This window comes from Felis catus, chromosome B1 (assembly GCF_018350175.1).
Source record: "Felis catus isolate Fca126 chromosome B1, F.catus_Fca126_mat1.0, whole genome shotgun sequence".
Taxonomy (NCBI): Eukaryota; Metazoa; Chordata; class Mammalia; order Carnivora; family Felidae; genus Felis; species Felis catus.
The window spans coordinates 43,267,665-43,284,258 of record NC_058371.1 but is presented as its reverse complement, the minus strand read 5'-3'; the positions used below and the strand labels follow the sequence as shown (position 1 = coordinate 43,284,258).

Below are 16,594 nucleotides of genomic sequence, written 5' to 3'. Positions count from 1 at the left end.
TATATTACATAAGTATAGCAAACCCTGCTCTCTTTTGGTTACCATTTGCATAGAATAGTTTTTTCTTCCCTATACTTTCAGCCCTTGCATGTCCATAAAGGTAATTTGAGTTTCCTATAGCCGGCTTATTGTTGGGTTCTATAATAGAAATTTGATTGGAAAAAATCCGTTTACATTTAAAGTAATTATTGATAGTTAAAAGGACTTTCTATTGCCATTTTGTTAATCATTTCCTGGTTTGTTTGTTTTAGTTCTTTTTTTCCTTTATTCCTTTCTTACTCTCTTCTTTTGTGATTTATTTTTTGTAGTGCCATTCTTTAATTTGTTTCTCTTTATATTTTGTGTATCCACTGTAGGTTTCTTCTTTGTGATTGTTATAAGGCTTACATAAAAAATTTTATCGATATAATAGAGATAATAGTCTATTTTTTAAGTTTTTATTTTAATTCCAGTTAGTTAACATACAGTGTGTGATAATAGTTTTAGGTATACAATGTAGTAATTCAACAGTTCCATACATCACCCTGGGCTCATCACAAAAAGGGCACTTCTTAATTTTCATCACCTATTTAACCCATAACCCCACCTACCTCCTCTCTGATAACCATCAGTATGTTTTCTATAATTAAAAGACTGTTTCTTGCTTTGACTATCTCTTATTTTTTCTCCTTTCCTTGTTTGTTTTGTTTCTTAAATTCTACATATGAATGAAAACATATGGTATTTGTCTTTCTCTGTCTAACTTATTTTGCTGAGCTTGTTGTTGCAAATGGCAAGATTTCATTCTTTTTTATGGCTGAATAATATTCTGTTGTATATATGTATATATACCGCTTCTTTATTCATTCATCGCTTGGTGGACACTTAGGCTGATTCCATATCTTGGCTATTGTAAATAATGCTTCAATAAACATCAGGGTGCATGTATCCCTTTAAACTAGTGTTTTTGTATTCTTTGGGTAAATACCTAGTCATGCGATTATTGGATTGTAAAGTAGTTTTATTTTTATTTTTTTAACTTTTTGTTTACACTTCTAGTAGTTAACATACAGTGTAATGTTAGTTTCAGGTGTACAATACAGTGATTCGACACTTCCATACAACACCTGGTATTAATACTCATCACCTGTAATAATCTATTTTAAACTGATAATAACCTACCTTCAATCACATACTAAAGCTCTACATTTTAAATTCTCATTTAATTCCCCCACATTTTGTGCTATTAATGTTACAATTTGCATCTTTTTATATTGTGCATCCTTTAACAAATTATGTAATAATATTTACTTTATAATACTATTATCTTTTAACTTTTTACTGGAGATAAAAGTATTTTGCCACCATTACAGTATTAGGGAATTATGAATTTGATTATATATTTACACTTACCGGTGCGTTTTATACTTTTATGTTTTCATGAGTTATTGTCCTTTCATTTCCATTTGGTGAACTCCCTATAGGATTTCTTATAAGACAGGTCTAGAGGTGATGCACTCACTGAGGTTTTATTTATCTGGGAATGTCTTTAACCCTCCTTAATTTCTGAAGGAAATTTTTTGCCTTGTATAGTTTACTTATCCAGCAGTTTTTTTTTTCTGCTGCTTCATTTTTGGTGTATAGAAATGCAAAAGATTTCTGCAAGTTGATTTTATATCCTGTGACTTTGCTGACAGCTTGAGAAGAATAGATGGCTTGTGAAGTCATCAGGCCCAGGATCCTTGTTTGTTGGGAGATTTTTGATAGATGATTCAATTTCTTTGCTGGTTATGGGTCTTTTCAAGTTTCCTATTTCTTTCTGTTGCAGTTTTGGTAGTTTGTATGTTTCCAGGAATTTATCCATTTCTTCCAGATTGCCCAGTTTGTTGGCATATAATTTTTCATAGTATTCTCTTGTGGTGTTGGTCCCTTCTATTTCTGTGGTGTTAGTCCCTTCTTTCATTAGTGATTTTTATCTATTTGGGCCCTTTCTCCTTTCTTTTTGATAAGTCTAGTTAGGGGTTTACCAATTTTGTTAATTCTTGCAAAAAACCAGCTTTTAGTTTTGTTGATCTGTTCTACTGGTTTCTTCTGTTTTTTTTTTCTATATTATTTATTTCTCTAATCTTTATTATTTCTCTTCTATTGGCTTTAGGCTTTATTTGCTGTTTTTTTCCTAGCTCCTTTAGGTGTAAGTTTAGATTGTATATTTAGATTGTATATTTCTTGCTTCTTGAGATAGGCTTGAATTGCAATTTACTTTCCTATTAGGACTGCTTTTGCTGCATCCCAAACTGTTGTGTTTTCATTTGTATTTGCTTCCATGTATTTTTAATTTCTTCTTTAATTTCCTGGTTAACCCATTCATACTTCAGTAGGATGTTTTTTAACTTCCATGTTTGAGGGCTTTTTTTTCCTTGTGGTTGACTTCAAGTTTCATAGCTTTATGGTCTGAAAATATGCATGGTATGATCTCGATCTTTTTGTACTTATTGAAAGCTGATTTGTGATCCAGTATGTGATCCCTTCTGGTGAATGTCCCATGTACATTTGAAAAGAATGTGTATTCTACTGCTTAGGATGAAATATTCTGAATGCATCTGTTAAGTTCATCTGGTCCACTGTGTTATTCAAAGCCACTGTTTCCTTGTTGATTTTCTGCTTAGGTGATCTGTCAATTGCTGTAAATGGGGTGTGAAAATCCCTTAATATTATTGTATTATTATCAATGAGTTTCTTTGTGTTTTTTATTAATTTTTTTCTATATTTGGGTGCTCCAAATTAGAGACATAAACATTTTTTTTGTTAGAAAACCATGTTTATTAACATAATCATGAAGCTTTTACATTTATTTATTTTATTTATTATTTATTAAATGTTTATTTTGAGAGAGAGAGAGAGAATGCATGCACGCAAGTGGGGGAGGAGCAGAGATAAAGGGAGAGTGAGAATCCCAAGCAGGCTCCACATTGTCAGCCCAGAGCCCAACTCGGGACTTGATCTCATGAACTGTGAGATCATGACCTGAGCTGAAATCAAGAGTCAGTCACTTAAGTGACTGAGTTACTCAGGCATCTCAGAAGTTTTTAATCTTAGTCAAAGAAAGTTGAAGTCCAAACGGATATAATATAACTGCTATAACTCTTATTATACACAGGGAATAATGACAGTCATAAAACACAAAATAATATGAGACCACAGAGATTCACTGAGGCTATGTTTCTATTTCTGAAAGTGACAAATTCCATTGTTTTATATAATGGCTATGGTAAGCTTTTAAATGAAAGCCCCCACTCCCCACCACTTCCTTAACCCCTCCTTCCATATACAGATTTGGATAAGTGTAAATGGGATACTTTGCCTTATCCGTAATACTTGCTCTGGAAGAAAGTAGAAGGAAGTTGAAATTGAATAAGGCTTGTGGGATTTTCCAAAGTTCAAAATACTATTGTGACTACTTGTGTGGTTCCCTGCCCCCAAATACATGCCCTACCAGATACTAGAATGCTTAAAATTTCACAATGGATTTATTACTTTGGGTTTTAAGATGTCTTTGGGGCATGGAGAATCTCTCTGGGAGTGATAACACTTAGTATGACACATAGTGAATGTCCAATAGATGTTTGCTTGTTTGTTTTTTCTTTATTTTTAATCATTTTATTTATTCTTTAAATTTACATCCAAGTTAGTTAGCATATAGTGCAACAATGATTTCAGGAGTAAATTCCTTAATGCTCCTTACCCATTTAGCCCATCCCCCCCCCACAACCCCTACAGTAACCCTCTGTTTGTTCTCCATTTTTAAGAGTCTCTTATGTTTTGTCCCCCTCCCTGTTTTTATATTATTTTTGCTTCCCTTCCCTTATGTTCATCTGTTTTGTCTGTTACAGTCCTCATATGAGTGAAGTCATATGATATTTGTCTTTCTCTGATTAATTTTGTTTAGCACAATACCCTCTAGTTTCATCCACATAGTTGCAACTGGCAAGATTTCATTCTTTTTGATTACTAATGCTCCATTGTATATATATACCACATCTTCTTTATCCATTCATCCACCAATGGACATTTGGGCTCTTTCCATACTTTGGCTATTATCAGTAGTGCTGATATAAACATTGGAGTGCATGTGCCCTTTGGAAACATCATAACTGTATCCCTTGGATAAATACCTAGTAGTGCAATTGCTGGCTCATAGGGTAGTTTTATTTTTAATTTTTTGAGGAACCTCCATACTGTTTTCCAGAGTGGCTGCACCAGTTTGCATCAGTGCAAAAGATCATCTATCTCCGCATCCTCGCTAACATCTGTTGTTTCCTGAGTTGTTCATTTTAGCCATTCTGACAGGTGTGAGGTGGTGTCTCATTGTAGTTTTGATCTGTATTTCACTGATGATGAGTGATCTTGAGCATTTTTTTCATGTGTCAGTTTGGCCATATGGATGTCTTTTTTTGAGAAGTGTCCATGCCCATGTCTTTTGCCCATTTCTTCACTGGATTATTTGTTTTTTTGGTGTTGAGTTGGATAAGTTCTTTATACATTTTGGATACTAACCCTGTATCTGATATGTCATTTGCAAATATCTTCTCCCATTCTGTCAGTTGCCTTTTAGTTTTGCTGATTGTTTCCTTCGCTGTGCAGAAGCTTTTTATTTTGATGAGGTCCCAATAGTTCATTTTTGCTTTTGTTTCCCTTGCTTCCAGAGATGTGTTGAGTAAGAAGTTGCTGCAGGTGAGGTCAAAGAGGTTTTTGCCTGCTTTCTGCTCGAGGATTTTGATTGCTTCCTGTCTTAGATTGAGGTCTTTCATCCATTTTGAGTTTATTTTTGTGTATGGTGTAAGAAAGTGGTCCAGGTTCATTCATCTGCATGTCGCTGTCCAGTTTTCCCAGCACCACGTGCTGAAGAGACTGTCTTTATTCCATTGGATATTCTTTCCTGCCCTGTCAAAGATTTGTTGGCCATACGTGTGTGAGTCCATTTCTGGGTTCTCTATTCTGTTCCATTGATCTGAGTGTCTGTTCTTGTGCCAGTACCATACTGTCTTGATGATTACAGCTTTGTAGTATAGCTTGGAATCTGGGATTGTGATACCTCCTGCTTTGGCTTTCTTTTTCAAGATCACTGTGGCTATTTGGGGTCTTTTTGGGTTCCATACAAATTTTAGGATTATTTGTTCTAGCTGTGAAGAATGCTGGTGTTACTTTGATAGGGATTGCATTCAATATGTAGATTGTTTTGGGTAGTATCGACATTTTAACAATATTTGTTCTTCCTATCCAGGAGCATGGAATCTTTGTCCATTTTTTTGTGTCTTCCTCAATTTCTTTCATAAGCTTTCTATAGTTTTCAGTGTATAGATTTTTCACCTCTTTGGTTAGATTTATTCCTAGGTATTTTATGGTTTTTGGTGCAACTGTAAATGGGATCAATTCCTTGATTTCTCTTTCTGTCACTTCAACCGATTTCTGTGCATTGACTTTATATCCTGCAACTTTGCTGAATTCATGGATCAGTTCTAGCCATTTTTTTGAGGAATTTTTGGGTTTTCCATGTAGAGTATCATGTCATCTGCGAAGAGTGAAAGTTTGACCTCCTCCTGGCTGATTTGGATGCCTTTTATTTCTTTGTGTTGTCTGATTGCTGAGGCTAAGACTTCCAATACTATGTTGAATAACAGTGGTGAGAGTAGACATCCCTGTCTTGTTCCTGACCTTAGGTGGAAAGCTCTCAGTTTTTCCCCATTGAGGGTGATATTAGTGTTGGGTCTTTAGTATATGGTTTTTATGATCTTGATATATGATCCTTCTATCCCTACTTTCCTGAGGGTTTTTATTTTTAATCCATTCTGATAACTTATATCTTTTTATTGGAGCCTTTAGTCCATTTATACTCTGAGTAATTATTGAAAGAGATGAATTTGGTGCCAATGTGTTACCTGTAGAATTGATATTTCTGGTAATGTCCTTTCGTCCTTTCTAGCCTTTGTTGCTTTTGGTCTTTTTTTTTTCTGACTCAAAGGTTCCCCCTTAAAATTTCTTTGTAGGGCTGGTTTAGTGGTCATAAAGTCCTTTAGTTTTTGTTTGGGAAACTCTTTTCTACCTTCTATATTGAATGGCAGCCTTGCTGGATAGAGTATTTTTGGCTGCATATTGTTTACATTCAGCACATTGAATATATCTTACCACTCCTTTCTGGCTGCCAAGTTTCTGTGGAAAGATCTGCTGTGAACTTGATCCCAACCTGATCCCTTATAGTTTAGGGACTTTTAAGTTTTTTCAAGATTCTTTCCTTGTCTTTGTATTTTGTGAGTTTGACTATGATATGTTTTGGTGATGGCTGGCCTTTGTTGAATTTAATGGGAGTTCTTGGTGCTTCTTGGAACACAGATTTGAAGTCTGTGTTCTTCCCCAGATTAGGGAAGTTTTCTGTGAGAAATGGCTTACATAAACCTTCTGCCCCTTTTTTCTCTTTATCTTCTGGCACTCCTACTATACAAAGGTCATTATGTTTTAATAAGTAATTGAGTTCCCTAATTCTGCTTTTGTGTCCCTGATCTTTGTTTCCCTCTTCTTTCCAGCTTCATTATTTTCCATAATTTTATCTTCTATATCACTAATTCACTCCTCTGCCTTACCCATCCTCATTTTTATGGCCTCCATTTGGGTTTGCATATTGGCAATAGCATTTTTAATTTCAGCCTGACTAGATTTTAGCTCTTTTAGCTCTGCAGAAAGGGATTATCTGATGTATTCTATGCTTTTGCAAAGCTGCCTAGTATCCTTATCATTGTTCTTTTAAATTCTAGTTCAGATATCTTACTTATAACTACATTTACTAAGACCCTGGCTATCATTTCTTCTTTTCTTTCTTTTGAGTTGAAGTCCTCCATCTTGTCATTTTAGAGGAAGAAACAACAACAACAACAACAACAACAACAACAACAACAACAATAGAATGAAATAAAAACAAAAATTGTGCAAAAATCAAATAAAGGAAGCTAGATCCTAGGTGTGTTTTGGTCTTCCTGTTAACACAAGCTTCATAGAAAACAGAGAAAAGAGCAAAAAATAAAAATTTTAAAAATAAAAAATAAAATAAAAAATTTTGCTCTTTCTGCATCCAAGACACAAAAGAAAAATAACAACAACAGCAAAAACCGACAACAACAATGAAAAATGAATAAACAAATTACAAACAAAACCCAAATGAAGCTAGATCCAGTTTCCCCTAGAGCTAAAACCTTGCAGCAGTCTGTGGGCAGTAGATTAAGTTCATGAAAGGGATTCACGCTGGTCTTCTGAGGGAGGAGCTTGCTGTTCTGATTCTCAATCCTACTTGCTCTAGTGGAGATGTGCCTCGAGGGCCGGGAGTGTGTGGGCTCTTGGTGTAACAGCTCCATTCTCCATTTGGTCGTGCTTTTTAGCTTCCTGGTGTCCGACAGTATTGGTGGACTAAAGGTGAAAATGGCTTCACACTACTGTCTAGTCTCCAGAGTAGGAAATTCATGCCCTCACAGACACAGGATTGCATATCAGTCACCGCTCTTGTATCCCCCACTTCTGTCAGCACCCTGCCTTCCCCTGTGTCCCAGGTGTCTGCCTACCAGGCAGCATCTCTTTCCAGAATTTTATGTCAGGTATGGTTGTGTTTCAAAATACTTCAGAGACCCTTGGGATTTGGACGCAGTGATCTTCTGGGGGAGGGTGTCACCACACTGTGGCCAGCATGTCTCAGGAAATAGTCATGCCACTGCTCAGTGGCAGGGGCTCAGAGTTAATGGGAAGTCACAACACACAACTGGCACCAGGGTATGCTGCCTTCAGCCAGTGTCTGTGTTCCTTTACGGGTGAATGGGTGAAGGTGGCAGCTTGATGGTGCCAGCCCTGTCTTTTGCCCATAGAGAGGCTGTATCATCTCTACCAAGCATACTCCAAGCAGGGGAACTGCTTCTCCTTGAGCAACCCAGGTTATCCTCAGATGGCTCTGCACACTCCAGGGGCTCCACCCTACTTCCTCCTGGGAACATCACCAGGGGCTGACCTCTGAAACTTCAGACTCTGTGCTCCACTCTTCGTAGAAAATACTGGTGGTATTGAAACTGTCCTTTTTCCTCTGTCAGTGGTTTTGGGGAACAGTTTTCTTATGCAGTCCCCTATGGATGTTTTCACTCTTTCTCTCTTGCTGCTTTCAGGGGGGAGTGCTTTCTTATGCAAATCTGATGCACTTCTCCTCCTACCTCCCATCTTTCTCCTCTCTGGGAAAACGGCTGTCTCCCCTCTGTGGCACTGGCACTGTGGCTATTCTCTCCCCCAGTTCACCTCTTTGCACCATGTACCTGTTGTGTTCTCTCCCTCAAATTATACAGATTGTTCTGTTAGTCCTCAGATCAATTCCCTAGGTATTCAAAATGGCTTGATGTCCATCTAGCTATGTTCAAGGGACAAGACAAACCCAGGATCCCCTTACTACACCATATTAACTGCCCCAAGCCATAGACTCTCTTTAATATTTTTTTCTTTTTTGTTCTTCTGACTGGATAATTTTAAATGATTGCCCTTGAGTTAACTGTTTCTTCTGCTTGATCAGCTGTGCCTTTAAAGCTTTTTAATAGAATTTTTCAGTTCAGTCATTGTATTCTTCAGATCTAGAATTTCTTCTGTTTGGTTCTTTTTAAAAAAAATTCTCTCTTCTTTGTGAAACTTCTCATTTCATTCATGTATTGTTTTCCTGATTTTGTTTATGTCTATCTGTGCTCTCTTGTCTGAGCTTATGATGATTATTTTTAATTTTTTGTCAGACACTTTGTACATTTCCATTTCTTTCATTTGTCTTCCACAAGACCTCTGTTGTTGGCATCACATTTCCTTGATTCTTGATGTTTCTTGAAGTCTTGAACTGCTGCCTTCACAATTGAAGTGTTTCACATCTCTTCTAGTGTTTACTAGCTGGCTTCGAGAGAGAAAGAAACCAGTCAGTAGTCAGACCAACTAGAGTTTTGGGGGTCTCTCAGACCTTTTTTATGGGTGTGCTTGTTCCACTCCTCTTCGGGTTGTTTCATACCTCCAGAGGGCCAGAGTTTAGGGTTGTACACCTTCTCTCAATCCCAGAAAGTCAGTATGGCTATGGAGAGCCCCTCAGAAAATTTCCATAAAACAGTGCCTTGAAGTGTTCAAGGTTGTGCAATTCAGCAAAGTCCAGCCAGGTGCTGATATCCATGTGTTATCTGCAGGATTCTGCCCACTTGTTGGAGCCTCATGTGTGACATCTGCTGGAGAGTTTGTCGTTCTGGCGACAGGTTGTGAGTGTGGAGTACTGGGGGTGTTAGTTGGCTTGTTGTGGGTGTCCTCAGATAACGCATCCTGTTGGCTCATGGGTGAGGTTCTTGCTGAAGTCTGTAAGACAGTTAATTAGATATGTGGCTGGTTGTTGTAATCTATGTGCTAGTTGATGTGAATCCCCATCTCTTTTCCCTACTCCTTGGTATCCCAAGACTATTTAAGTATGCCAATTCCCTAAGTGGTCTGAGTCGGGTGAGATAAAAGTAGGTCTCTTGGACAGTGTTTTGCAGGGTTGGGGAAACCAGCTTCTCATCACTTTTATTTTCTTCTGTCAGAGAAATCACAAGCCAAGAGTCTCTCTTGGCATTGAGCTGTGCCACCTTGAGTAACGGATAATGTGGGTAAAATCAAACTGTTCTTACCATCTTCCAATGAATCTACTCTCAGATTTTTTGCTTCACCTGGGGACTAGAGAACCTTTCAGCCAGATTGTCATTCAAGGTAGTTGTTAAAACAGGCATTTCTGTGTGGATATGCAGCCAGGAATCTCCTATTCTAACATTTGCTGATGTTACTCTCCTCTTCTTTTCCATTATTTGATATAATTTAGTCATAATTATTCATATTAAGGGTAACTTTAAAAAAATTGACTAACCTATCAAACACAAGAAGCATAGAAGATTACTCAGTTTCCTGACATTGCTGCATCAAAAGGGAATAACTTAAACCAGTTGTATCAACAGGGATATGTGAACAAGTGCTATTGAGACTGGAATAGTCGTTGGGCCTAATTATCAAAAGGTACATAGCCCAAGCTATGAATTTTCTGATATACATAATACTCTCTTTACTATGCAGTCAAGGCTGGTGTGGTGGTCAGAGGCAATAAATTAACCCACCCATTCCTTATTAGTTGTGTAAAGGGTCATAGCCCTGACAATGAATGACACATTACGTGTACAGACTGAAAGTCTTGGCAAAAAATAAAAATAAATTAAAAACAAAATAAAAAAACAAAAAAGATTTTAAGAGAAAGCACTTCAGAAACAAGGAGTCAGCCATTTTTAAGTTTTAGGGCCATTTTGGAATTAGGGAGCCAAATAAAGAAAAATTAACACCACTTAATAAAGGAGCAAGTAGGATGATAAAACATTTGAGGAACTGCACATTTATAAGTAGTATTGAAAAAGAAGTTGGGTGAAAGAAGCCAATCTGAAAAAGTTACAGACTCTATGATTCCAAATATATGACATTCTGGAAAAGGTCAGACTACAAAAAGGACCATAAAAAATCAGTGATTGTCAGGGACTGAAGGGGAGATGAATGGGCAGAGCATGAAGGATTTTTAGGGCAGTGAAAATACTTTGTAAGATACCATAACAATAGATACATGTCATTATACATATGTTTAAGCCCATAAAATATATAACAACAAGAAAGAACTTTCATGTAAACTATGGACTTTAAGTGATTATGATGTGTCACATAAGTTCAATTGTAACAAATGTACCACTCCAGTTGGAGATGTTGATTAGAGGGGAGGCTTTGTATGTGCTGATCAAGGGTTATATGGGAAGTCTCTGTACTTACCCCTCATATTTTCTGTGGCCCTTAAACTGCTATAAAAGACAGTCATAACAATAGAGGAAATTAGAATAAATGTAATATTTCCATTTATACATATTTATAACAGGAAGCATATTTTAAAGAAAGTAATATTAATACTTTTTCATTATACTTATATGTATTTTCCTTTAGAAACAATTTTGATCATTGTTTTTTATTTGATTGTTAACTCTATAAGCTTGGGTGACCCAAGTATTGTGTTTTGTCTTCCCACCCATCACTTGAAGAATTTGTGTCAGAATTGTTATATATCGCAAATACTTGCCAACATGGAAAAAAGTATACAGAAAACCTATTTTGGGGAGTGGTGAATGTTACAGAGGTTGAGCCTCTAGGACCTTTGAAAGCTAGAACAAATTTGACTTGGTTTGCATAGGATAGTGATGATAGCGATGAGGAACTGGGGTTTAGGTTGAGGAAAGGGTTTGCAGTGATGATATTTGGGTATTTGTTGGTGAAGACAGGTATACAGGAAATGAATCCTGGAAGCTATTAGCTAAAGCATAAGTGCTAAAGAGATCAGAGATATGTAATTGAGAACATTATTTTTTTTACAGTTGTTTACAATATGATATGTGAAATAAACATATCCTGTGTGTCCTTAAATTACCTTTAAAAACATCTAGAAACTGTTTTCTAAATCTTTATCATGTATATTTATTGTTTTGTAAATGGTTGATTTCTGCTTTAAGGAACAGTATATGGAGAAACCAGAGGCTGTCCATGTGAGCATAGCCATAATGGGTTGGAAGTAACTTTTTTGAAAGTAATTTTTATGTTAATTCCTTAGCCGTGCTTTTTGTCTTTCTTTTTTTTTTTTTTTTAAATTATGGTAGTCTACTTATCTTTGAGTTTCTCACTTCTCTCACGAGCATTATCCATTCCTTTATCCACAGTAAATTTAGTTTTTTAAATTTCTGTGCAATGCTTAAGTAGTTAATGAGAAGACTTAATTTTCTCATTGCTCTTAGCAACTTAGGAAAAAGTAAATGAGTGAAAATTTAAAACTTGAAGGGAAGTAGAACTTGAGTATCATTGATGCATAATCTTTTCTTATGTTCCTTTTCCCTTCTAGCTAAAATCAATTGGTATACAGTGTAGGAAATCATATGATGAATGTGATTTCACTGAATATTGCAATGGAGTTTCCCCACACTGTATGCCTGACACTTATGCACGTAATGGACAAAGTTGTGATTCGGGCGATTCCTTCTGTTACAAAGGACGATGTCGCATATTTACCAAACAGTGTAAAGAATTGATTGGAGGAGGTAATGACCATAACTTTCTCCTTAGTTCCTAAATTCTGATTATTACAAGCTTTGTTATTCAATTTTATAGAACAAAAGTAAATGTGATTTTTAATGAGTGACATCTTGCCTAGTATGTATTAGTGTTAAAGGAAATAAAATTTTCTTGATTCTGAAAAATGAAAAAAAAAAACCCCAGAATTTATATGGAATTCTTGTTTGCAAAGGAAGAAACCTCAACTGGAAATGCAACTTGTCAGAATATTATATAGAATTTGTGGTGATGGGGTTTAGTTTAGGCTTAAATGAAACAAGGTTTTTACTAGAACAAAGCAGAGCTCACCAAAGCCAGTAGGGAGATTCAAGACACCCTCTCGTTAGAGATTCTTACCACAGTGCAGTGCCTTACAAGCAGGGAGAAAACATCTAGCTCTCAGCTTCACCCAGCAGAGAAGGATTTGCTTAGATATCCAACATGCATACATTTTCAAGGGGGATGCCCAAACATCTGGAATCTGTCCTGCCAGTTCTGGGAGCTCTGATGGGTCTGAACTGTCTAGATGTCCAGGGGCAACAGGGGTAGCAGCTTGAGCTATTAGACATCAATGGTACTCCTCCTGCTCACCACCAAGTGAGTAGATAAATAATCCTAGTTCCCAGCTTTCTATTTGGGAGGCAAAGACTTGATCCATTAGTCCAGATCCCCAAGTACCAAACAGAAATCATGATGCTTATAATACACTAACAACTGAAAAGTGCGTTAGAGGTATTCAACAGCAGACTAGATCAAGCAAACAAAATGACCAATGAACTCAAGGAGAAGTCACTGGAAACGATTAAGTAAGAACAGCAAATAAGATAAAGGAATGAGAAACAGTGACTTAAAGGACTTATGGAGCACCATTAGTGGGACTATACGCATTATGAGAGTTCCAGAAAAAAGAACAGAGAAGAAAAGGATCAGAAAGCACATTTGGGGCACCTGGGTAGCTCAGTGTGTTGAACATCTGACTCTTGTTTTTGGCTCACATTTGGTTTGTGGGATCAAGCCCCACATTGGATTCTGAACTGACAGTGTAGAGCCTGCTTGGTATTCTCTCTCCCCCACTCATGCTTGCTCTCTCTCTTTCCCTCTCTCTCTCTCTCTCTCTCACTCTTCCTAAAAATAAATAAATAAACTTTAAAAAAGAAAGAAAGCAAGCATATTCTAAGAAATAATGGTTAAAAACTTCTGAAGCTGGAAGAAGGAAATGGGATATCCAGATTGAGAAAAACCAAATAACCTCAAATAAGATAAACCCAAAGAAATCCATAAAATACATTATAATAAAATTGCCAAAATTCAAAGACAAAGAGAGAATTTTTTAAGTAGAAAAAAAAGTAAGTTTTTACATCTAAAGGAACCCCCATAGGACTATGAGGAAAGTTTTCATCAGAAATCTTACAGTCTAGAAGGTAGTGGGAAGATATATTCAAAGCACTGAAAGAAAAAGCTGCCAACAAAGAATATTATATCAGGCAAAACTGACTTTCAAAAATTAAGGGGATATAAAATATTTCCAGACAAACAAAAGCCAAATGAATTCATGATCACTAGACCTGCCTTACACAAAATGCTAAAGGTAGTAATGCCAGCATTATGGTGGCATAAGACATCCCTCTTTTTGTGTTTCCCTGTTAACAAAAAATCCACATATATTTATTATATATCAGGTCTATTTTAGGAAGAACAGAAGATGGGAAAATTGTTCCCAAGCTCTAAGAAATTAAATTTTAGATGTAAACACCTAAAAGATGATGTTAAGAGTAAAATACTAACTAGTAATGGGCTTCTGAGTAAGAAAATAATGCAATGAAGCTTTAAAACTGTTTTAGCTGAATTATTTTAAATAATATATAAGACAATGTCTACATATCAAATGAAATGGGTTCTTTTGTCTTTCCACAAATTTTTTATTGTGTTAAAATACACGTAACATAAAGTATACCATATTGAGCCATTCATAACTTTTCATCTTGTAAAACTGAAACTCAATACCTATTAAACAATAACTTTCCATTCTTTCTCCTTCAGTCCCTGGCAACCACCATTCTACTTTCTGTATCTTTGATTTTGACTATGCTAGGTACCATATCAGTAGAATCATATTGAATTTGTCTTTTTGTGACTGGCTGATTATTTCACTTAGCGTAATGTCCTCAAGATTCACCCATGTTGTAGAATATTGCAAAATTTCTATCCTTTTTAATGCTGAATAAAATTTCATTGTTTGTGTGTATATAGCACATTTTTATTTTTCCATGCATCCATTGATGAACACTTGGGTTGCTTTCAAATTTTTAGTTAATTTTTATTTTGTTTTTTGAGAGAGAGACAGAGTATGGGGCAGAGAGAGAGAGGGAGAAAGAGAGAATACCAGGTAGGCTCCATGTTGTCAGCACAGAGCCCGATGTGGGGCTTGAACCCACAAACTGCGAGATCATGACCTGAGCCAAAACCAAGAGTAAGACTTTGCCTCAGGTCATGATCTCACAGTTCGTGGGTTTGAGCCCCACGTTGGGCTCTGTGCTGACAGCTCGAAGCCTGGAGCCTGCTTCAGATTCTGTGCCTCCTTCTCTCTCTGTCCCTCCTCTCTCCCCCCCCACCCCCGTCTCTCTCTCAAAAATAAATAATGGGGGAAATAAAGATGTTATTTGAGTATTGAGTTTTTGTTACTCTACCTCCTTAAATTTAAATTTTGCACCATTCTAATCCTGGTCCTTGGGTAGAATTTGGAGGATTTGAGAAGTTTGAACTAGATTTAATCAAACCAAATCAAATCAAATCAGTAATTTGGGACAAAGCAAACAGATGCTAATTACTTATTGGGTGGGTTCAAGAGTAGGCCTTTTCAAAAGAGAATTGCTTATTATGGTAGATTCTGCTCACAAATCTATTTGTAGATTGTGTTTTGTAGCATCCTTTATGTGTATAGGTTGTGTCAGGAGAGAATGAAGTTTATTGAGCATGTTCTTCAACTATGAGAACTGTAAAGTTGCTAAGGAGAGCTCCATTGCCAATTAATAGTGGTGACAACAAAAGATCTCAGTTTTTATTACATGTGACTAACATGATCAACACAACACACCTCTAAATAACCAAGTAAAAGTGATGGGGCAGCTATTATTACATTTGAATTTTTTGTGATTTAAAAATTAGACATAACTAAACATAAGACGGGGTGAAGTAGGTGCACATTGGCGTCCTTCCTGATTTTAAAATTCAGTAATTATTTTTTTTAAGATTTTATTTTTTATTTTGAGAGAGTGTCAGTGGGGGAGAGGGGCAGAAGGAGAGAGAGGATCTTAAGCAGTTTCTGTGCTCAGCATAAAGCCAGATGTGGGACTCAATCCCATGACCCTGAGATCATGACCTGAACCAAAATCAAGAGTCAGAAACTCAACTGACTGAGCCAAAAAAATAATTCTTTTTTTTTTAATTGAAGTATAGTTGACACATAATGTTACAGTAGTTTCAGGTGTACACCGTAGTGATTCAACAACTCTATACATTATGCTGTGCTCACCATAAGTGTAGCTACCATCTGTCACCATACAACACTATTACAACACCATTGACTATATTCCCTATGTTTTACTTTTTATCCCCATGACTTATTAATTCCATAACTGGAAGCCTGTATCTCCCATTACCCTTCACCCATTTGCCCATCTCCCATACTCCTTACTGGCAACCATTAATTTATTCTTTGCATTTATGGGTCTGTTTCTGCTTTTTGTTTTTGCTTTTTGTACATGTTTTGTTTCTTAGATTTCACATATAAGTGAAATCATATGGTTTTTGTTTTTCTCTTTCTGACTTATTTTACTTAGCATAATACCGTTTGGTCCATAAATTTTGTCACAGATGTCAGTATCTCATTATTTTTATGGCTGAGTAGTGTTCCATTGTGTGTGTGTGTGTGTGTGTATATATATACATATGTATACATATTTATACATATATATACACACACACATATATGTGTGTATATATATATATATATATATAGAGAGAGAGAGAGAGAGAGAATATTACATCTTCTTTAACCATTCATCTATTGATGGATGCTTAGGTTGTTCCATATTTTGGCTACTGTAAATAATGTTGTAATAAACATAGGGATGCATGTATCTTTTTGAATTATGGTTTTTTTGTCTGTTTGTTTTTTTGGGTATATACACAAGAGTGGAATTACTGAATCATATGATATTTCTATTTTTAGTTTTTCAAGGCACCTCCATACTATTTTCAATAGTGGATATACCAATTTACATTCCTACCAAAGGCGCACAAGGGTTCCTTTTCCTTTACATCCTTGTCTATATTTTTATTTTTTTTACTTTTAAAATTTACATCCAAATTAGTTAGCATATAGTACGACAATGATTTGAGGAGTAGGTTCCTTAGTGCCTCTTAC

At 36.2% G+C, this 16,594-nt stretch overlaps 1 protein-coding gene across 2 annotated transcripts in view; it reads left to right on the top strand.

Moving 5' to 3' along the window:
- Window positions 1-16,594, top strand: part of LOC101097969 (disintegrin and metalloproteinase domain-containing protein 5-like) — a 128,542-nt gene that overhangs the window by 72,354 nt on the left and 39,594 nt on the right. For both annotated transcript variants that reach the window (XM_006930748.5, XM_019828533.3), the window contains one exon: window positions 11,960-12,155. In XM_006930748.5, the coding sequence (XP_006930810.3) occupies window positions 11,960-12,155 (196 nt within the window). The remainder of the gene's footprint in view (window positions 1-11,959; window positions 12,156-16,594) is intronic.